Genomic DNA, 21,042 nt, shown 5'->3' with positions numbered 1-21,042 from the left:
GTCGTGTCCATCCGCCCAAGCTGTAAGAGTTGGCCCGTCGAGGAGTGGGATGATTGATATCGAACAGGATCTAAGGGGTCTTGAGGGCAGCAGGCTTTCTTCAAGTCGCGGTAGGAGCGCTGAAAGCCACTGCGTCGTTACAGATAAATCCCGCTTCTGCCTTCATGTGAGTAGTCGTGGAAAGGAGGTATTGCACTCTCTCAATTGGAATACTGGGGGTAAAGTCCAGCGATGAACGCCAAAGAATCCTCAAGAGCAGCCAGAAAGCGACCCCACGGCGCATCGTAAACAAAGGCTGGCACATGTGAATTGTTGAAAGAAGCGAGACGATACTGCGACAAAAGTACCGATATGTGAGGACTCATCATCAATGCCTTGTCGCCGGCACCAAGCTCCAAGATTTCGCGGCCTGGACAACGGAAGAGGAGATTTGGGGTGGCTGATGGCAAGAGGTCGTAGACAGTGTCGACTTGACGTTTGACATCCTGGAGCTGTAGGTCCCATTCGAACGAAACGCGATTCTGAAGCAGCTGGTCGGTGTTATATGCAACGTCGGCTTCCTCCTTCTTTTCGAAGGAGCTTCACCTCGAGCTCCGGTAAGCAACGATGGCGGGCCACAAACAGACTGCCACGACTATGACGGCCGGAAGCGACACACCAAATGCGGTCAGCGAGACACTTGCTCCTCAGATCGGGCCCGCAGATTGTCGCCTCGAGCCATAACAGAGTAGTGGTGAGCATCGTTCTACCCAAGTCCCACTGTGCAGTATCCCAACCTCGGTTTATGGCCATCTCGGTGTTCACAACAGTATCCACACTCGCCTCTCCCATCGATGGTAGTAAAGCAAGACTTTGTGTTCAGTCTCTGAGATCATGAGAGGAGGCCGTAAGACTCGCTCCAGAAACGTTCCGGGGCTGAAAGGTGGCGAATGTTAAAGATGCTTGTCATGTTGGATGTCAGAGAGAAACGTTCTGAGAGTCGTCATTCTTGGGCCAGCCTTGGGAGATGGTTGCGAGGCGCCCAGCGCTGCAGCATCCTCGGTCATGAAGAGCCGCGTTGGAATTCCTTCAAGGATTCGCGTCATCGTCCTTGGGCATAGAATTCCTGGATGACCAGCGGTTGCCAGTGAAGATTCACTTCAGATTTGAGGTGATTGTGAGCTTGTTTTGGGTTGAGGCGATGGAGGGTAGGAACCTCTGTGGGACGGGTTGGTATAGTGATTAGAGGATGAAGCGAAAGTGCTTCGATAAGGGTCAGAATCAAGAAATACCAGGTTGCTTGATCCAGTAATCAGAGGTCGCGTTCAACGCATGGTAAAGTTTCGCATGGGAAAGCCTTTGGACTCTGCCGTGAATCATGATGGAATGTCTGAGATTCTGTTGTCCTCTGAGATCGCGACATAGACATTCGCTTTCGATGGTTGCCAATGAGGGATGGGAGAGGGTCGTCTTCGTGCCCATTTCAGACATAGCCGTAGTCGAGGTGTGTGCTAAACTGGTGATGCCCATCTCGCCACTACGATCCTTTCAGATTGAGCTGCGAACAACAAAAGGGCCGCAGCTGGATGATGTCAAGAAAGTACAGGCCACTTATATCGGTTGTCAAAGCAGGAGGCCGGACTGAATCTTGAGCGGTGACCTGGGTTTGAACATGGTATACTAAATCCTGGTACAGAGACTCGTAAGTGTTTGATAAGAGTGAAGTTGACCAAGGTTATGTGTTCCTTGCTGCGAGGATACCTCGCGTTTTCTTCTTCATTTGTCGCCCGGTAAGCAATATCAGTCTCTTCACGGTCCGATCCTCATTTCCTGCATCTAATATCTTGACAGTTGGTAGCAGTCGAGTCTCGAGGTTTCTTGGGGAGAAAGAATGATGCATGTTCACTGTGTCGTTGTCCTTGCCAATACAGTGTCATCGATTTGATAAAGGACTGGGGTCTCGTGACATTGCCATCATGTTTCGTATGTGCGCGAAGGCCATGATCCCACCACCCGGCATGGGCATGGCGACGTGGTTGTTGTTCTCGTTGGTAGACACTGTAGTGGTGCTGGGTGCAATGAGAAAAAGAAGACTTGGGCGACGGGCAGACCAGCAGAGACGGTTGTGGTAGATGATTGAGGAGAAAAGACCACAACATGCTCACCTGAGGGTGGCTGCGGTGATGGCTGCTGAATGGCCCCCAGCTCTGTTGCTATTAACGTGGCCACTGAAGTGTGTTCGACAATGTTGAGGCGAATGTGGTGACTGTTGGTGGATGCGGGCGGCTTAGTCGGCGACGACACTGCCATGTAGAATCCTTCTTCATGCATTAGACGGTCGTGTTTGAATGTTCCCAACGACCACTTGTTCGTTGGTATCAACACTGTGGTGGTGGTTCGACGTGCGCTTGACATCAGACTGTTGCATGAGCAAGTCTTGCTTGAATACTTCGCTGGTGGTGCTTTGAGGAGACTCTCACGATTACGAAATGATCTTTGCCGTAGTCGTTGACAGATGTTGCAGTGCCCAAGTTGTCGTCGCGTTCTTCTTTTCGGTATCTTCACCCTCTCTGGTGGATTCGTGTCCTTCTTTGGAGCTTCGGCCGCTTCTTTGTCTTTGGCGGGCTTCTTTGAGTTTCTGACTTGTTTGGCTTCCGTTGCCTGACGCGGTCAGCATGCAAACAACCCGTCGGCACTAAGAATTGTGACCTCAACAGCCGATGAAAACGTTTCAGCGAATGTATGACTGCTTCAATCCAAAAGGAGCCAAAGAGAGCATCTCGATCGACATTCCCCACCCTTGGATCTGGCTCCTCTGAGATACTGGCAGTACTGGCCACACCGGCGAAGCCACCGCGGGGGGTGTGACAGTGAAGTTGGTCTGGTTGGCAGATATGGTAGCGGTAGTGATTGTGTTGATGCAATGAAAATAGTGGGCTTGGGACGTGATGAGAGTAGCAGAGATGTGTGGTGATAATGGTTGAGGAGAAAAGAAATGTGAGCACAGAGGGTCGACCTTTGTTCTCGTTCCCGGGTAAACCTCGGTCGTTTGGTGCACGGTTTGATTCACACAGCCACATTTCGAAAGGCCCATGGACGCAGGTTGAGACAAAGGAGATAGACAAACAATATGACTCTTTGTCCAGCAACATTTAAACTTTGGGCCATCACTTCCCGTACATCAGTTTAGAAAACAATTCAATTACCACAGGCAGAGAGATTGCCAACCGTCCAAGACTGACCAGGTCAATGCAGCAGACCCTGTCTTTATGGCCCATGACTTTATCCGTTTCCACACCCTTTTGTAGTACGATGGCACCACCATTCCTCCAAGATACGCAATGGAGACTTTGCTAACTGGGCCTGGCCGAAGCCTTGTCATACGAATCCGACAATGTCGCTTACTCTTCATCTTTCATAGGCTCCTCGATTCCTCCCATCGACTCGTCTTGGGGGTCCGAGCCCCGAGCACCTTGATCTTCCGTTCCCAAGCCACCATCGACATCGTCATTGACAGGTTGATTGACATCCTGTACATCCATTTCGCCGCCTGTAAAAGGTTAGCTATAGTCCGATTGGCGACAATCTTGCAAAGAGTCTTACCTTTGAGTGAATCGTCCTGGTATTCAGGGAATGGATAACTTGGGTCAAGTTGACGGACAAAGCGTTTGAGGAGTGCATCGATTTGATCAATATCCTCCTGCGTGCAGGCACGATCACTGTCGACAATCTCCTTGAGCTTGTCGTAGAGATCGGTTGAGACTTTGCTGGCGGGAAGACGTAAGTTTGAGTCTTCGCGCTGGGTAAAGAGACTGTTTGCGATAGCTTTCATGTCTGAATCGACTTTCTCAATGATGGCCTCCTTGGTATCAGACAGTGGTGCAGAGGTTGTCTTTAGCTGTTTGGCGGCTCTTCCCTGGGGTCGCTGAGCGGGAACTTCTTCATAGGCGAGCTCCAGTTCCAAGAGGTGCGATTTGAGTCTCTGAAGATCGCCATTCGCAAAGCCTGGATCTTGGGGGGCCATCTTCGTGGGGCTTTTCTCAAGGTAGAAAGAGTGAGGAATCCGCCTGGTGGTGGCGCGTATATGGAAAGCGTGTGTATGAGGGAAAAGAAGCCACACTTGTGAATTTATGAGAGGGACATGTGTGTTGATTCTCGAGCCTCCTGGCTCCAGTTTACTTTGCTGGGTTACGGGTCTGCCACGTGACTGCAACGAAAAGAATCACAGCGACTCAACTTCATTTCTCGCCAACTGTACGCCATACCACATTGACAATTTACGTCTCATCTCGCCACGTAACAGCGACAACTTGACTCTTCCTTGATTACTCAAGACAACAGTCTATTTCCCTCATTCTGACCGCCAACTGAAACTTTATCAAGGCCATTTTTTATACCTGGCTTCACTCTCTTTCGGAATCCTTGGCCGACATGACTGACAACAATCTTGCTGGGCCTTCCAATCGGGCTCTATCTCATCAGCCAATCGAGGATGGATACTGGGATCTTGCCACGAATCGCGACCATCTTCAGATGCGTGTGGAAGTCAATGTACGTATCCCCTTTCAACGCGTCCATCTTTGGAGCGCAGGAGAAGAGGAAAAGACCGGAAGCGGCCGGATGAAGACATCAAATGAACAATACAAGCCGCCGACACATGGACCTGCTGTAACTCCATGTCCCAAGGCGCCCGCTGGGGCAGAGCTCGTCAGTGATCCAAAGGTCACCAAGGAATACGTCGAGGTGGGATTGGTCCCCGGAGACGACCCCAAAAAGTACTCAAACACAGGGACTTCTACCAAGAGCACTTCAACTAAAAGAAAGGGGAAGCAGACAGACCCCGTCATTCTTCGACGTGACGAAAACGCATTGCGGGCTTACATTCCGGTCTCTGAGAAGCTCAACCCCCAAGCCAAATTCTACGTCGGATGCAAGTTTTTCAACGGACGGCTCTCACCCGCACTCATTCCTGGCGAGGCCATCTTCTTCTACTCCGAGTTCTAGGAGGACGTCGGCGGGGACAGAAGAAATCGAGTCAAGGCATTGAGTCAGAACTGTCGCAAGGCTGCGGCCCTCGACAAGACGAGCGAGACTCGCATGACGGCCTCCCTTGTTCCCGGCCTCGTGGAGAATATTTTCAACGCTCACCCACTCGTGGTAACTCAGCCAGAGCACCTTGCGAGCAAGCTTGTGCTCACATGGCATACGTTCATTATGTCGGGGGCGAAAGACAAGTCTTTGATCAATATGCTCTTGGCCACTGTGGAGGACAGCAGGGTGAATCTGAAATACGGACGACAAACACGCACTGATGGTGAGAGTGCGTTCTTCGACTTTAGCTGTGACCTCACCCGAGCCCAGTCTGATGAGCTACACGAAGAAGTAGCAGTAAGTGCTTTTCGTTTCATACATGCATCGGGCTAACAAAGGTGTCAGCGATTGAACTCGAAACTCCGCGGCATCGACCCTGAATTCATCATGACCGTTCACAAGGCCCTTCGTACCGACGTCGACACTGAACTCGAAGGCGAGCACCACCTGGGGGATATCCTACCCCGCAACGCTCTCCTATTCTTTCTTGAATCTTGCCTTGACCTCATTCCGACTGATGCGCATGAGGATGTTGTCTTGCGGGAAGTCAAGGCGATTCTGCCTTTCTGTGAGCGGTACAGTAACAACTGTCCTCGCAATCCGCTGCAGCAAGCGATCAACAACAAGCCGACAGTATCCCAGCCAGTCACCCCCCAAAACTTCGCCACGACCCTCTTATCCCTGAAGTCATAACTACAGGCTTCAGTCACCCACGCAAACAGGTCTGTCGAATCTGTTGCGGGTCAGCATGGAGCACTTCTCAAGCACACCAGCATGAATGCTCTCATGAAGAAGCTAGGAAATGCGACCGATATCCCCTATGCTACATCCGTGTTTGAACAGGTGGCTTCTCTTCACGCTGTCCAGTATGGTATTACTGCACGTGCCGCGGCCCAGTCGAACGAGGACATCATTGCGCTCATCGACAAAATACTGCATTCCATCGAATCCGGTAATTTGTGAGCGACGGCGGAATCAATCAGGGGGTGGTATCTCAGTGGTAATGGTATTTGACAGTATGATGAAACGGTAGACAGGTGTGCCATTGACCTAGAGTTGAGCATGAATGGCATGGTGCAGCTGGAAGTTGTGCTTCTTTTTATGTGGTTTGTAGACACTGTAAAGTAGAACTGAAAGAATCCCGTTAGTACCTTTCTTTATTTCACTGAGGTCGGCCGTGAGAAAACGTAGATCACCCCCGTGGTATCCGATAAGTGGCAATTAAGCTGTTTGTTTTTATAGATACCTCAATTCCTCTTCATAAATGATCCCCTTGATTCTTTGACATGAGGACTTTCTCCATCATGGCTCAGACACTACCGAAGCCCCACTGTATTGATCCTCGATAATGGTCCTCCACTGGTCCCGAATTTAGCCTCACCTTTCTCTCTCCAACCTCAGCACGCCTCACGAGGTATGAGATCCGACTTCCCACAAAGCGCACGCGTCCGCAATAGCCTCATTTGACACGAGCTTTGCATTATAAGAATCAGAAGACCAAGAGCTCTTGCCTCATATCACTCTTTGTCACTGTCAAGTATGTTTCCCACCGATTCATAACCCAAGTCAGCACCAATTGCTGTTCCCATTACCTTTTACTGCTGCCCCGTTCAATCTCACATTCTTCTTCTCTGTTACATGAAGGGGCTTTCGATGTATCACTCATTCTCCATTGTGTTCACTCTTTTTCAGTGAATTCTTCGCTTTCTACGCGCTGTCGCTAACCCATTCCGAGGCAGTACGGCATCAAGGTCCAAAGCTCACAAACGATCACGAGAAGCGGAGATCTGACATTGTCGGTATCTGGCGACATCATGAACGAGCCGCAAGACCCTATTCTTGAGGCTGCGGCCGAGATTGCTGCGATTGCCAAACGCCTCGAGCAGCTTGAGCCCCAATCTCCGGCGCAGACTTCACAAAACTGGATCGGTGGGCTCCGACCGGGCGATGGGTTTGTGATGCAGAGAGAGACTCCCAGTTTTGACAACGATGAGGACTACGAGCAAGGCATCAGCGACTCTGATGCACACGAAGATGAGGATCAAGATGACGGTGGTCTCGAGGACGGGTGGACTGATGCGCTGGCTGTCACTTCGGGCTACAACGAGCAAGAATTCATCCGTTTCTTTGACGAAATTCATGATGACATTGTGAGTCCCCCGATCAAATCAAGTTGCCAACTGCTGATGTTACTTTTTATAGGTTGCAAAGTACCGTGCACCTAACCCTGGCCCCATCCCAGGATTGAAAGACACTGTCCGACTTTTCGACCGACAAAGCCGTGCCGTCGCAGCCGCGTTGTGGCAGAAGGATTCTCGTTTCCGGGGTATGATTCTGGCTGATCCCCCTGGCTTCGGTAAGACTCTTTCTGCTCTTGCCACAATCTCCGTCTCAATGGCGAAGAGTGGAAGCGCAAAGGGTCCCTGTGTCATTATCGCTCCGTTGTCCTGCTGTCGTCAATGGATGGCCGAGATCGATAGGTTTTTTGAACAAGTATGTGTTTCAATGTCGATGTCCTCTACGTGCAATGCTGACAACAATACAGGATCAGATGCCGGCCGTTTGTCTTGTCGGGGACGCTTTGTGTCCAACGGATCTATGGAAGTACAAGGTTGTGGTCACAACATATACCTATGTTTCTGCAGAAGTTATCCGAACCCGCAAGTTCCTCAGCGGCATCGACGACTATACGAAGGGTATCATCACGCAGCCCCCCAGGCGACCAATGCTCGTTCTACTCTCTGGAATCCACGAACAGGAACCTAGAAAGCCAATAGGGGAATGGCTTATCCTTGATGAGGCGCATGCTATCAAGAACCACCGAAGCTGCACATATCACGCTGTGTCTGCCCTAAGAGAACAGTTCAATGCCTGTCTCATGATGACAGCGACCCCACTGGATAATACCTGGACAGACCTCTATGCTCTGATAAGCATGCTCAAAGGACACCCTATCACGAGCTTTCTTCTATTCAACGCAGCATTTCGACGGACCTTGGACTCGGGCGCTACGGAACCAGAAGGGCTCCACAAGCAGCGTTATATTCAGCTACTAGATGCCTGTAGCCTGCAGCGACCACGATCAGCAATCATCGACTCGTATCCTCCCTTCGAGAATCGGCAGGTCATCAAGTTTCCTCTCGCACCTGAGGATCGAAGACTCTCTAACGAATCGTTCCAGTTGTTCAAGAAGTTCTGGAGGCCTGACTCTAAAACCGCTGGATTGAAACACCTTGTAGCAGCCCACCAGTACTCCTATCATCCAGTGTTGGTCGAACTTAAGCTCGAGAAGCACGCCTTTGAGCTAGCGATGCGTCAAAATCAGGCACTCGATGTGATTGAGCAAGGTGATGAGGCTGCGGCAGACCAGTTGGTCAAGTGGCGAGAGCGACTGGAGGCAGATGAGAATTGGCTCTCTCACCGAGTGGAAATGATCCTTGACATCATTTACCGACATCAGGATAGATTCCCTGATCATTCATTTCTGATTATGGATGAAAGTGTCTACCTTCTAGATATCCTGGCACGACCTAGGCCAGAATCTGGATCCGTTCGCTGCTGCGGTATCTGTTGACATTCGGACCTGTCTAGAATCCCCTTCGTCTGTTGGCAGGCGTTCTTGGGAGGCGGTGGACTGCTGCTGTTGCTGAAGTCAGTATGAGGCTGGTGCCAATCACGACTGATTCAGTTTGTACCTGAGAGAAAGGTTCAAAGTGGACGGGAGTGGGATGGGAGAGAAGACAGGGAGAGTAGGAAAGTACACGCTACGCCTTTAGACTAGACCAGCGCACCAGATAGATTGCACAGGGGAGCCCTTGCGATGACTCCTCAGCTCCAATCTGTTCTCTTGCAGACGGCATAGGGACCTACTATGATCTGCATGAATCGCAAGTTCAAACTTTACCGGATGATTGGACAAAGATGGAGTTCCAACCGACGGAACGAGAATTGAGGTGTTGATGTGGATGGGGGTTGTCTGTCGATAATGCCGGTTGCTGGATTTTATGCCCCCTGTCGCTTGTCATCACCGGTCTGCTTCACAGCCAGCAGGCATTGATGGTCGTCTGGGCGGGCTTATTCGGCGCCCCTTTGACATGGGAACTTGCGACGTGGTTCAAGACCTCACTCGTCCGGTGCGCAAGCAGCCATGAGATAGGGTCGCTCGAGGTCGTGAAGACGCCCGTCTCCCGAGTTCATAAACCGTAGCCGTGATTGGGGACAGCATACAGAGGGCGAGCGCATTCTAAAGCGAAGAAGGAGTCGGAGGAATCCGCGAGAGGGTCGTCACTGTTCTCCCTGGTGCCAACCATGTCTACGGACATCTTTCCCTTCAGTGTTTCCCAACGTGCCGCCATCTGATCCGCTGCAATCTGATCCGAACCGTCATCGCCAGAAAATATCAGCTGTGATCTGGGCGATAAAATCGGCACTCTCTTCATATCTCGGCTGGACGAAGCGCATGGGGCGGCCTCGGCGTCTCTTTGCTTTTCGGCAAGCGATCCTGTTGGGGGGGGGATTGTTGTTCGGGGCGCTCATTGCTTAAAAGAGTGACTGCTGTAAGGGAGCTGTTGTGACATATTAGTGAGGATGATGTTGAAAGCGCTGATGATGCTTACTGTTATTTGTGTTGCTTTGATGGATAGCGAAAGATGAAGTTGACAAACTTGGAGAAAACATAATTTATGTGATCCTAGTGCCTGGTGAGCATTCCAGTTGGTGAATCAGCACATGAATTGCCGGTCATGACCGTTTGCTTTATTGTTTGCTTCATTGTTTGCTTCATTGTGTGCTTTAGTGCGGTATGAGATGAGATATCGATGAATGGCCTGTGGTTTCCAGGGTCGAGGGAAATGATACAGAGGCAACGGGATTGTCGAATTTCACAGCGTGCATGACAGGTTGATCAACGCCTGGCAAACAGTATTGACACATAAGGCAATATTGACAAGGATTCGACTTGGCTCATGACCCGCGAGATGGATAAAGACACTCTCGGTACCAGTCTTCCATACTGCGCATCGCGATAGAGTAGAGCAGAGCAGTTTTAGCAGTTATACCACTGCAATGACCATGGGGGAGAGGGGTATTGGTCTGATTGAAAGATATGGTGGAAATGATGGAGACTGATATAAGGGAGAGATGTGCTTCAGACATTTGTTGGTCTTGAGTGGGAGACATGAAAGGTGTTTGTGGGCGCGATTGCGATGATGATGGTCGAAGAGAAAAGAAACGCAAGAAGCAGGGCGGAGTGTTTATGTCCCGAATCGTATTGCTCCGTCCAATGCTCGCACCACGCGCCTCGCACATTGGGGACCGAGTTCCGTATCAGGGCCTTGACGTCTCTTGACTACTGAGGTCGGCTGTAACCTCATTTCCACGCCTGGCCTCTTCGGAGCAGCAAAAATACTTGTCCTTCCGAGAAAGTTGTCCTTTTTATCACGAGATTCCCCAACATGTAAACAGGGGACGACTCCTGCTATCCGGGCTTGACACAACGGTCTCTCTTGATCATGCGGGACTCGGCCAATATCATAAGGGTCGGAGATGTCATGAGGGGCAGAGATGTGCGATGAAGTCTCTGCGGTTTCGCGGTAGAACTGATGCAGTGAAGGCAGAGGTAACTGATGCCGGCCAAAGTCACACGACTCTCTCCCTCTGAACCCGATGTATCGTTGCACCTCTCAATTGTCACCAGAACAATCATTTCGGGGTCAATGCTTCCATGAGCAAGTCACTTTGTAAGAGTCACCGAGGCATCGAATTTGACAGGCGCGTGAGAACGCTGCTCATCACCCGGAGAAGTCGCTGCTGGCCCTGTTGTCGTGCATGAAGAGTCAGGACCAGATATGTGATGATGCCAAAAGCCTGATGTTCTATGTTTGTCTGTACGTCGTTCTGTCTTTGTGGGTTGAGATGATGTAGCGTCTCGGGTGGCTGAGGCGGTGACGGAAGAAAAGAGGGAGGGAGAGGGGCATGAGAAGAAGCAGAAGCGGGATCGATGGAGACAGTGGCAATGGTAGCGGTAGCGGCAGCAGCAAAGTGGCCACAGGGTGCGGCGTCCCTCAGTGAGCTTCTCGATCCTCTTGCTATCAATGACAGGTATGCCGTATCGTTCCACTTCGTCTTTCGTATCTCTTCTCGTGTTTGATGTAGGGTCGGTGCTGCGGGTGGCTGTGGAGGAGTAGAGGCGACGGCACTGAAAAACATGCAGCGGTGCCTCAGTCAACCAAGAGATTCACTTGATATCGATAAAGGGGCGTTCACTGCGAGTCTGGAGTCTTCGCTGTGGAGGAAGGCGACCTTGAATCGAGCGGTGCGGTCATCGAACTCATTGACTTTGGTGATCTGCAGTGTTGCTTGCTGCTCGAATCGTCAGTAAGACCCGCCAAGTGAGACAGCCTCCACGTACAGCTCTTACATCTCAGGGCCCCGGCGTAGAGGGCAGTTGCACTAACTTTCTGGGGCCAACCCGGTCTTGACACGGCGAGCTCTGTGGTCAACGTCGCACTCCAGATAACCGGGTCGGCTTTCAATCGGCTCCAGTGGGCTTCAGTGGGCTGGTCGCCTGCTGGGGGAATTTGGACTTTTCGACTCTCAGGTATGTACCTTGCTCCACTCACACCTCAAGTCGGGGTTGGGTTGACTGGAGCGATCAGTTTTGGTGACCTTCAGTGGACTATAGCGATTGTTAGTGGACTCAGCGCCTCTTCCAGGTACGTACCTTTCCACCCCCCTCCCAGTACAGTACCCGAGTGTTGCCTTTCTCACTCGCTTGTGATTGGCTCTTCTTTGAGCTCTCTCTTGGGGGTGACCCTTCGTGTAACCACACCCGCCCCACTTCCTGGAGACGGCTTACAGCCTCCTTTAAAACATCTCTTCACTCGTGGATTTTCCCATTCTTCATTTCGTCTCTTAACGCCTGCTACCACCTCACACGCACCCAAAATCATCATGGCAACGCCTCATCGCAAACAGCTCCCGTGCGATCTCATCATTCGGGATGCGGATGAGGCTACCTTGAGACTTATCTCGGCATCTCCCGACTTTATCATTAATCTCAACAACAAAGGACTGCGCTTGTCTTTCCTCCGAGACCCAAACCGCGAAACCTTCAGCTGGTACAGCGCGGATCTCACCATGACTGAGTCGGCGCTGCATCACATCACAATCGAGTTCCCACCGCGTGGTTTCACCCTCACTTTCCACGACCTCACATCCGACGAAAAGTCCGCCCTCAGCAACCACCTCCCTGAGGACGCAAGCGGATACAAGATCATCGACATAAACTGCAAAGCAAGCACCACAGTCACTGGCTTTGGCCTCCCATTTCATGGAGCAAACGAGGCTGTCGACAACTGGGTCAACAAACACGCTCCGATCGCCGGAGTCACCTCTTTACCAGATATTCTCCAGAGACAAACTTTCACCCTCCTCATTGAAGCCACCAGCGTTGAGATCACGCGCGCCGCCAGCACCATCAATTCCCAACTCATCCCCCGCGACTATGGATATGGCGAGCAGTGAGTATCTCAACCCTCACCCAAGGCCAGTCTAACATTCACAGGCACTGGTGGGACATGGACCGATACAGCAAACAGATCCCTGCCAATAGAGGCAAGGCCTTTCCCCCAACCGTCCACTTCAAGAATGAGAATGAGCGCGACACTGCCCTTACGCAGACTCACGTTCAGGATGTTTGGGACTTTGACAACAAACTCAAAGAGATTGAGGAGTTTGAACCTCCTGCGCTGATCTAGAAGGTCGGCACAGATCCAATCAAAGACACCGTCAATTTTGTGTGTCTCTTGGAACCAAAGGGCATATTTGTGAGTAATCCGATCCCAAAAAGACTCAGCTAACATGACCAGGAGCCTGAGCATTGGCGCGCCGCCCATCGCGCTCTTCGGGGAGATCTGAACAAAGTCAGGATCAGGTTCACCTTGAAGGAGCGCGACGAGAAGAAGCGCAAGAATGGGTTAGTCGTCTGGGAAGCAGTTCCTTTGACTTTCGCGACCTGTGATGAGTTGAACGGCGTTGAAATTCGCAATCGTATCGCCCTTGGCCTCACTCGGCCATCCGCAGGCCCGGGTCACGACTTTATACCCATCGCGTATGACGACTATGAGACAGCGAAAGAATCTCGACGAGAAAATCTACAGGTTCGCCTGGAGTCTGGCCTTCATGGCGACACCCAGCGTGTCAACGGCATCTTCAGTCTCAGCAACGGACCGGTCTTCCCCACTGTCATGAAGAATGATCATCTCGCTATTCTCAAGAGACTTGTATTCAACCAAATCTTGATCGGGAAAGGCCTTTGGGAACTTGAAAAGGATGGAGTGAAGACAACCATACCTCCTTTCGATCTCCTCCGCGATGTGCCCCCGAATATTCGCGACGCATGCCTCGAGAACGTCTTTGAAGATGATAGAGAACGAGTTCAGAAGTACTTTAGCAAACTTCATCTTGGCCTCGGGTTAGTCTCGGGTCCTCCCGGTACCGGAAAATCTCATCTCGCTTCAGCCATCGTGGTTCTCATGTGTCACAATCACTCCCTTCGCCAAGTCTATGTCAGTGCGGCTTCCAACGGCGCCACAGACAATATCCTCGAACGAATCCAAGATATCGCCACCAAGACGACCACCAATCTCATCGACCGTGGTGTCGACGTCAACCATCTGATGTTGGTTCGTGGGTATAGCCTCAATACAGAGACCGAAAATTGCAACAAAGTCTTGTTCGGGAAGCCTCTCCCGGAACACGGTACCTGGAACCCGTCGCCGTGGAAGTTTGAGCACTCGCTTTGCTGGTGGACCTTGCGGGTTTTGGGTTCAACCGCCGTACCCCCTATGACCCTGAACGACAACGCCGAACTGTTGGACCTTCACGAGAGACTCAGCGCACTCACCTCCGATTCCGCATCTGATGCGAGCCTTTCCAAGTTCCGCTCCTTGGTAAAGCTTGCTCAGGGAGTTACCTCCGTTGCTCAGTACCAGGGCAAAGAGAAGCAAGACAACCATGCGAAACTTGTTCGCCAGCTCATGCAACTTGTTCTCGGATGTGCCAATGTTGTCGCTACCACACCTGTGGTATCAGCCTGTTGGATCTACAATGCCTTCAACAACCAAGCCAAGGCTGTTGTTTTTGATGAAGCAGCCACGCTCTTTTGTTCAGATGGCCTACTGGTGTATGGCAATACGCCTCGGCCCATGATTGCCATCGGCGACCCCATGCAACTCGCCCCAGTGCTGTCTACCGCGTTCGAGTTGCTGCAAATCCGCCGTAAAAAGCGTTCGTGGGAAACTTGGAGTGACCACCACGCGATTCGGGGCTGGCCCACCAATCGATTCGCAGGATTCGGACAAATCTCTTGGCTTTCATGGTTCATCCACCTCGGCTGGCCAGTCTTTCATCTCTACACCCAGCATCGCATGGCGGAAGATCTCTTCGACCTTTCATTGGACACCGTGTACACCAGTCTCAAACCGCATTTCAAGTACAGCCCTATGTGTGGCATCACAAACTTCCCCATCGGTGTTGATGTGGAGGAGTACCTTGAGCAGAAGTACAAGATCCCCGCCCCTGCCGCCAACACCCTTGCGCCCGTCTTCTTTGATTGTCGGAACTGCCCAATCCGGAAATATCCCGACAGTGAGTCCCGCCTCAATCCCCGACAGGCGGACCTCATCGCAGACCTTCTTGTCGACATGATCCGGGAGCTGAAGCTATCTCCAGCCGATATCGCCGTCCTCACACCGTACCGGGCAAACTTTCGAAGTATCGGGAAACGATTCAAGAAGGAACCTGAGCTACAAGGCGTTGCTTGTTCGACTTTCGACACGTTCCAAGGCCGTGAGGCCCAGATCGTGGTCCTTGCTCTATGCGTGACCAGGAAAAGCGGCCCATTGTTTGTGGGCAACCCCCGGAGTCTCAACGTTGCTCTGACCCGACAGAGGTCAAGCCTGCTCATCTTTGGCGATATGGGGGTGCTTGACTTTAAAACGAAAGAAACTTCCACCGACTTTATCGGCTCGGATTCCGGACAGAGGTTTAATGTCCGAATGTTTGACGATGTACTCAAAACTCTTCGCCGCAGCCGACGAGTCGTTCAGCTTGAGGGGAAACGTGGGATTGATCACGATGGGTATTGGGAGGGTATGGAGAGGAAGAAGTGATGGATGAGAGAGAAGTAAATTTTTGGGGGTCGTAGTGAGGTATGGAATGTCTGAGGTGATCGCATATGAAAGGAGAACAGTATGTTGGAGATCAATGCGATCAAGCTCGTCTAAGCTACGATAGCTTTTACAAGTCCTCACTATTCCTCGAATCTTGTAACAATTTACCCCAGTATTTTTATCGTCTATTCATCAAATTATCTACTGTCCTCGCCCTCCCAAGCAGCGTAATTGCCGACGGAGAAACATGGGCTTAGCCTTTCTCTTCCAGGAACAAATTCCCTATTTCGGACACGAACCCCCATCTTATTGGACCGACACCACAGACGCGTGCTTCGTGAAGAAGGACACGTGGATTCGTACCAAAGTCTAATCCGACAAAAGTTAGACCTGTGAACAGGGCGTGGCACCGCGGGGTGTGGCGATCTTGGTGGCGGAGACCCCATCTCGGCAGCCTGTTTCGGGAGAGGCGCAGATTGAGTTCTGAAGGCGGAAATGGAGTGGACTCTGCATGCGCTAGAGGAGTGAAGTTCTGCGCCACCATCACCCAGGCCAGCCACTACGCGCAAGGGGTTCGGGTCGGTGGGGGTGAAGCGGAATGGTATTCGGTCGTGTTCGTGGGGATACTAGCAGCGGTTTGGGCGCCAGCTTCGGTAGTGAGGGTGCGAGAAGAACCTTTCACTGCATTAGCAAGTGTTCACTGTTGTGACGTGGTCGCAGATCCTAAGGCGACCTCAGATGCGATCCAATAAGAGTCTGGGCTCATCGGACTTGACCCCCATATGCCTCTCCACCACGCGTTGAGTGATCTCAATAACCTATCTAGATTCTAGTCAAAACGGGTCTAAATCTTAAGATTAAATACAAGACATAACCTGTGACTTTATTAATAGTTTATCCAACAACTCACTCCACACTTTCTTAGAAGCCTCGGCACCTGCATCACTCCAGCTTAAGCTCGAGACTCTTCTCATGTTAGTCTACCAAATCCTAGTGCGGAAATACTACTTGATTTCCAATTTTACAGTCAGAAGGGTTTTGCCCAAGTCTTCGGGTCTCCTCCGTTCCGTGAACCCAAGTTCGGCTTCACACCTCCGTCTCTCTTCCGATTAAAAAGGATGAAACAGTCCGGCTTTCTCGCCACGTCCCAAGTTGTGCAGCGCAAACACCCTAGACTACGCGGAGATAGACATTAATAACTCCATTCACATTCTTAAAAGCAGGAATTATTTATGCAATTATTGTTCAACGCCAAGTTCTCCCCTTAGCCAGGGGTGAAAGTATCCTCGGCACTACTAAGCCGATCCTCTGGAAGCCAGGTAAGTAGGCCGCCCATAAATTCTATAAATCGATCTCTATCCTCCCCAGACAAGTTCGTTTCCAGAGATTGCAGCCCGCCCTTAGACGGGAGAGGAACTGGGCCATGCCATTTCCCCTCAGCATCCCAGTACTTGCGCGTCTTGTCGCCCTTCCTGAGGAAAACATCCAGCGGTGGTCCAAGTAGCGCAGTTATCGCCGCCAAATGATAAGCATCATTAAGCTCTTCAGATTTGTCGTACTCACGGAAGATCCCGTGCTTGTGCAAAAGGTTCCAGGCCTAAGGTGGTCAGTCCTGCCGGGAACGGGATGGAAGTCTCTTACTAAAAGGCCCACGCTCCAAACATCCACCGAATTACCCCAAGTCATGCCGAGAATGACTTCAGGAGCACGATATGGTAGCGGCATTGCGTTGCCCCGGTGCACCTTGCCGATGCGTGCCTGTCCGAGATCGCAGATTGTGAGAGCCCCAGCACCTCCCAGCATATACTGCGAGACGTGAATGATCGTATCGTCGACAAACTTTCGTGCTGAGGGCCGGTGAAGCTCATTTTCCTCCACAGTAGAGAGGATCGAATCGTCGGTTAATGCAACAAGAAGATTGTCTGAGTGAATGTCTGCACTGTCAGCTGGATTATGTTATAGTTGGGGTGAACGTTACCCGTATGAATCACATCAGCATCGTGAAGATAATTGAGCCCAAGCAATGTCTGGTCGAGAGCAGATGTGACAAGAGTTTGCTGGAAGACTCTATCTTTCTGCAATTCCTGTAGAGTACAAAGACTCATCCCCAAGGGTGACATAACAAAGACTTCATGCTCACCATGTGGACCCCTCATCTTGAATGTGTCCCAAACTTCTCGTACATGCTCCCGACCAGCGTGGTCGAGACTCAGCTTAGACAGGTGCTTATATATAATCAGCTCCTGATTATGTTTAAGTATATTGATATGGACCTTTAACACCCAGAACCTACCGTCTCTGGCTTGATGTCAGCGATAGACTTACAAAGACGAAGTGCATACCTAAGATCTCGAGATAACCATGCAATTGAATTCGTGCCGTGGCCCAGTTTTGCTACTACCTGATAAGTCTTTTTGATCACCTGGCCGATGCGCACGGGGTGGTAGTCCTGACGCCTGTAGAAGGGCAGCCTTTCCTCTTCCACTAATACAGAAGAGTCAATTATCTCGATGCCACTACGGGAAAAAGCGCGGGGTGATCTCGGAGTTGACGCAGTCGAATAGCTTAGGCAGTAGACCATAGGAATTTCCTTGGCCGAGTGCTGAAAACGAAGACCTGGCCGGAGGAGCTTTGTTTTAAACATGGTTGTTAAAGGGGCCTAGAACTAAACGCCAGCCAAAGGTTTATAGTGCAAAAGTCAGGTGACAGTGGGGTTGGATTTGGCGCCAGTCACCTCCTAACTGATTGGCTACGCTTGAAGATTGCTCTGGAATTCCCCTCATTTTATCGTCCACGTTGATCAAGAACAGTCTCCCCACAGCCAGTCAATAGAAGAAACGGATAGTAGTCAATTGCATCAAAGCTTGGCCTAGTCAGTTTGCTGATCGCGGGAAAAGATGATCATACAGCAACCTCTAACCAATTAAACAGGAATTCCGCCGCGGGACCAAGTCAAAAGAACATCCTTTTTGTCCTTATCCCTTGCCTGAAACTCATACACCAGACAGCCTCCCCGCAACGAACCGCCTGTTCCCTCATTATCGCAGCCCCTGTATGCTTTCGTGAGAGATTCTTGACAGACACGTGCTCCAGGTTCCCATCCCTCCTCCAGTGGATCCGTAACATCCTGCTCAGTCTTGCCGTTCTCCAGTTCACAAAAGTCCTTCCAGTAGACGTTGTATAGGTAAGGCGCGCCGTATATCCATCGTTGGTACGAGATGAATGTACTGTTGTCATCCTTCTTGATCATCTTTGACTCCGTCTCCGGACAAGCAAAGCCTGCGTAATTCTGTTGTGAGATAGGGTAGATGTCCTTGTGTTTGCCAAATTGGTATGTCCCAAAGCATCTAACCTTTCTGGCGTAATTTTAAGCTTTCGTTTATTATTCCTTTCATTGGCCCTTAATCCTACAACGAATGGTAAGCGTTAATGTCGAGCTTACGGGGACGTTAACTTGCTGAGTCAAATCCCTTCATGTCTTTGTCTTTGTCCACCGTAATGTTATCGGTTCGAAATATTGATTTTGATTCATCATCTGCATCAACTCGCCATTATTGATATTGCCGTCACGATAAACTAGCATAATCTGATGCCAAGCGGGGACATTGATCTTGCTTGGTGCTCAGGGTTTGTTTGACTGGTTTCCATTTTGGTACGCAAACGGGTTCGTCTCATTGAAAGCTTTGTTCTACCAATCCATGCACTGAACATACGTTACATACTCGCTCAATCGAAGCCTGAAGTGGCGGCCACTGAAAGCTTTAGCAAAATTGGCCCACAAAAATGAGAAATGTAAAGAAGGCTTTCGCTGCTGCATCAAATTGTTTTCTGAGGTTTTCCCAAAACAACATCACGCATAGCCATCTGAGAAAGACTATTTCTACAGTCCAGTTCCTCTTCACCTATTCCTCAATGATCAGCAGGAGGGGTCCCATCACGAGGGCGCCCCGACAACGGTCCTCCCAGCGAAGCCAAACGCCTCAAAATGGAACACCTGGAAATGTCTTTTGCCAAGGCCAAGCACGACTTGGAATTCTTTTGCAGGGAGAACAGAGAACCCCCCTCGTTACTCCCGATGCCCATTCCAAAGGCAGTGACTTAGAACAGGCTCCCTCCGCTGATGCAGATGGCGGTTGTTGTCCATCTTGTGGTCGCGGCACATCTGACGTAGGCCTCGGAAACGTGCCTGAGACCTCACCTATCCCTGACGCCCTCCTTTCCAACATTTTCAAGGTGCGCAATGAAGCTGGCGAAGCTGCAACAAAGTACATTAACGGTCACTTTCATTCTGGCAATCATCCAGAGTGGTTTCCTTTAAACTTCACCGTGGGCTGATTGGTGCCGTGATCCATGGTTCGATTGACAGGCTCGCAGAGCGTATCCGAAAGGATAAGGGATGTACAAGAGTCTCTTCCTCTCTGAATGCAGACCTTCCGGAGGAATTTCGTCGTATCTGGCGAAACGAGGGCCGTGGTCCCGATTTCGTGACTGACGAGCCGCTCGAGCGCGCTGCATCTGTGTCGCCAAGAGCATGATCAAATACGGGGCAACAAAACCCACTGCTCGTGTCTGGGTCGTCGAGTTAGCTGTTGTCATTTTCTTTTCTCCGCCTCAATGCCGACCGGACGCTGATTTCGGTTATCCCTTTTCTTGAGGTTAGTCATTCCCAACCTTTCCGAACCAACACTGACATCTTCCTACCTACAGAGTTCTTACCATCACACTTATTCCCTTTTTGGACGACACGCCCTCAGTCATTGGTCACGGTGATAAGCTTAATGGAAATATGGACTTCCACGTGTTCACCAGGACATTAGGAAGGTGCACCTCTACGGTGGACGGGTCAACGGGGTAGTCATGATACCAAATGTTCATATCATGCATGTCTTCATGCAACTAGTGAATTTTCATCTTTACGCCGCTATCTCGGCAGCAAAAGTACACTTTCTGAGTTCCTGCAAGAATTCTTTAAAGAACAGACGTGACTCTCCTGGGCGTCACCCTGAGGCAAACACCTCGAGCACGACTAGATGACACGTGCCACTCCGGAAGCTTCCATCAGCGAGGCCAAGGCAATGCATATTAGCTTTGCATAGGTCCACCGCTACTTTGCCGGTTGGACTGTCAAACTGTTTGGCGAGACGGATTTTACAAGGTTTCGCGGCAGAACCTTGATTAGAGTGGTATCGGAAAACAAGTACCACGCGCCCATTAGCAAAGCATGCGCCAGGGTAGGCTCATGACTTCCGGCAGGCAGTTGCGTCATCCTGTGACTGTCTAGGAATCTCACTCCGCTGGCATCGCAATTGCCAATCTCGTCAAGGCTGCTGGAATCCCTACTGAATGGTCCAAGGGTTTCCAAGAGATAACAGGACCAATCATTACGAACGGCAATTAGGTTACAGAATATGGTTTGACTCTCAGTGCAGATACCGATAAACACTATAAGAACTCAAGAGAAAATCGAGGAAAACTTCAAACAGAGAAGGCTTGTGCTTTCACTATCGAAGACAACCCACAGCAAAGTTCCATTCTACGGGTGTATTTTATATGGTCGGGTTAAAGATGAGCCAATAGCCGACTCAGGGTGTCTTGCCGGGGATCCGGGGTATCTTAAACAGGCTCAACGGCAATCTGTCTCCATTAGGGCCAGAGTTGACACATTGGCTGCAGTGGAACCTCCGGGGTTCGTGATGCTATTGTCATTTTCCTTTACGGGAACACTCTCATCGCGTAAAGATGATGATGTGGTTGCGCTTCTTCGGTAGACTGGAGCCGATGGTTGGATATTTCACTGGCT

General features: G+C 50.7%; 9 protein-coding genes across 9 annotated transcripts; 5 read left to right on the top strand and 4 right to left on the bottom strand.

The window, feature by feature from the left end:
• Positions 1-200: 200 nt before the first annotated feature.
• FVEG_06604 (hypothetical protein) lies at positions 201-792 on the bottom strand (the record flags this gene model as incomplete). The annotated part of the gene is made up of 2 exons (XM_018894987.1): positions 201-530; positions 586-792. The coding sequence occupies 2 exons, from the start codon at positions 790-792 to the stop codon at positions 201-203; spliced, it is 537 nt and encodes a 178-aa protein (XP_018752167.1).
• A 2,588-nt stretch (positions 793-3,380) lies between these two features.
• On the bottom strand, positions 3,381-4,003 carry FVEG_06603 (hypothetical protein; the record flags this gene model as incomplete). The annotated part of the gene is made up of 2 exons (XM_018894986.1): positions 3,381-3,529; positions 3,583-4,003. The coding sequence occupies 2 exons, from the start codon at positions 4,001-4,003 to the stop codon at positions 3,381-3,383; spliced, it is 570 nt and encodes a 189-aa protein (XP_018752166.1).
• Positions 4,004-4,410: 407 nt separating this feature from the next.
• Positions 4,411-4,983, top strand: FVEG_06602 (hypothetical protein; the record flags this gene model as incomplete). The annotated part of the gene is made up of 1 exon (XM_018894985.1): positions 4,411-4,983. One exon carries the CDS (start codon positions 4,411-4,413, stop codon positions 4,981-4,983), a length of 573 nt encoding a protein of 190 aa, XP_018752165.1.
• Positions 4,984-5,193: 210 nt separating this feature from the next.
• Positions 5,194-6,033, top strand: FVEG_06601 (hypothetical protein; the record flags this gene model as incomplete). The annotated part of the gene is made up of 3 exons (XM_018894984.1): positions 5,194-5,367; positions 5,416-5,703; positions 5,770-6,033. The coding sequence occupies 3 exons, from the start codon at positions 5,194-5,196 to the stop codon at positions 6,031-6,033; spliced, it is 726 nt and encodes a 241-aa protein (XP_018752164.1).
• Positions 6,034-6,884: 851 nt separating this feature from the next.
• Positions 6,885-8,644, top strand: FVEG_06600 (hypothetical protein; the record flags this gene model as incomplete). Its single annotated transcript, XM_018894983.1, has 3 exons — positions 6,885-7,220; positions 7,273-7,563; positions 7,616-8,644. 3 exons carry the CDS (start codon positions 6,885-6,887, stop codon positions 8,642-8,644), a joined length of 1,656 nt encoding a protein of 551 aa, XP_018752163.1.
• Positions 8,645-12,021: 3,377 nt separating this feature from the next.
• On the top strand, positions 12,022-15,242 carry FVEG_06599 (hypothetical protein; the record flags this gene model as incomplete). The annotated part of the gene is made up of 4 exons (XM_018894982.1): positions 12,022-12,590; positions 12,635-12,764; positions 12,831-12,896; positions 12,939-15,242. 4 exons carry the CDS (start codon positions 12,022-12,024, stop codon positions 15,240-15,242), a joined length of 3,069 nt encoding a protein of 1,022 aa, XP_018752162.1.
• A 1,264-nt stretch (positions 15,243-16,506) lies between these two features.
• Positions 16,507-17,398, bottom strand: FVEG_06598 (serine/threonine protein kinase; the record flags this gene model as incomplete). The annotated part of the gene is made up of 3 exons (XM_018894981.1): positions 16,507-16,839; positions 16,884-17,176; positions 17,221-17,398. 3 exons carry the CDS (start codon positions 17,396-17,398, stop codon positions 16,507-16,509), a joined length of 804 nt encoding a protein of 267 aa, XP_018752161.1.
• Positions 17,399-18,165: 767 nt separating this feature from the next.
• Positions 18,166-18,492, bottom strand: FVEG_06597 (hypothetical protein; the record flags this gene model as incomplete). Its single annotated transcript, XM_018894980.1, has 1 exon — positions 18,166-18,492. The coding sequence occupies one exon, from the start codon at positions 18,490-18,492 to the stop codon at positions 18,166-18,168; it is 327 nt and encodes a 108-aa protein (XP_018752160.1).
• A 533-nt stretch (positions 18,493-19,025) lies between these two features.
• FVEG_15899 (hypothetical protein) lies at positions 19,026-19,777 on the top strand (the record flags this gene model as incomplete). Its single annotated transcript, XM_018905128.1, has 2 exons — positions 19,026-19,518; positions 19,617-19,777. The coding sequence occupies 2 exons, from the start codon at positions 19,026-19,028 to the stop codon at positions 19,775-19,777; spliced, it is 654 nt and encodes a 217-aa protein (XP_018752159.1).
• Between the last annotated feature and the right edge of the window lie 1,265 nt (positions 19,778-21,042).

This window comes from Fusarium verticillioides, chromosome 7 (assembly GCF_000149555.1).
Source record: "Fusarium verticillioides 7600 chromosome 7, whole genome shotgun sequence".
In the NCBI taxonomy this organism is placed as follows: domain Eukaryota; kingdom Fungi; phylum Ascomycota; class Sordariomycetes; order Hypocreales; family Nectriaceae; genus Fusarium; species Fusarium verticillioides.
Note: the sequence above shows the minus strand (reverse complement) of the source record. Positions and strands in the feature narration are given on the sequence as shown.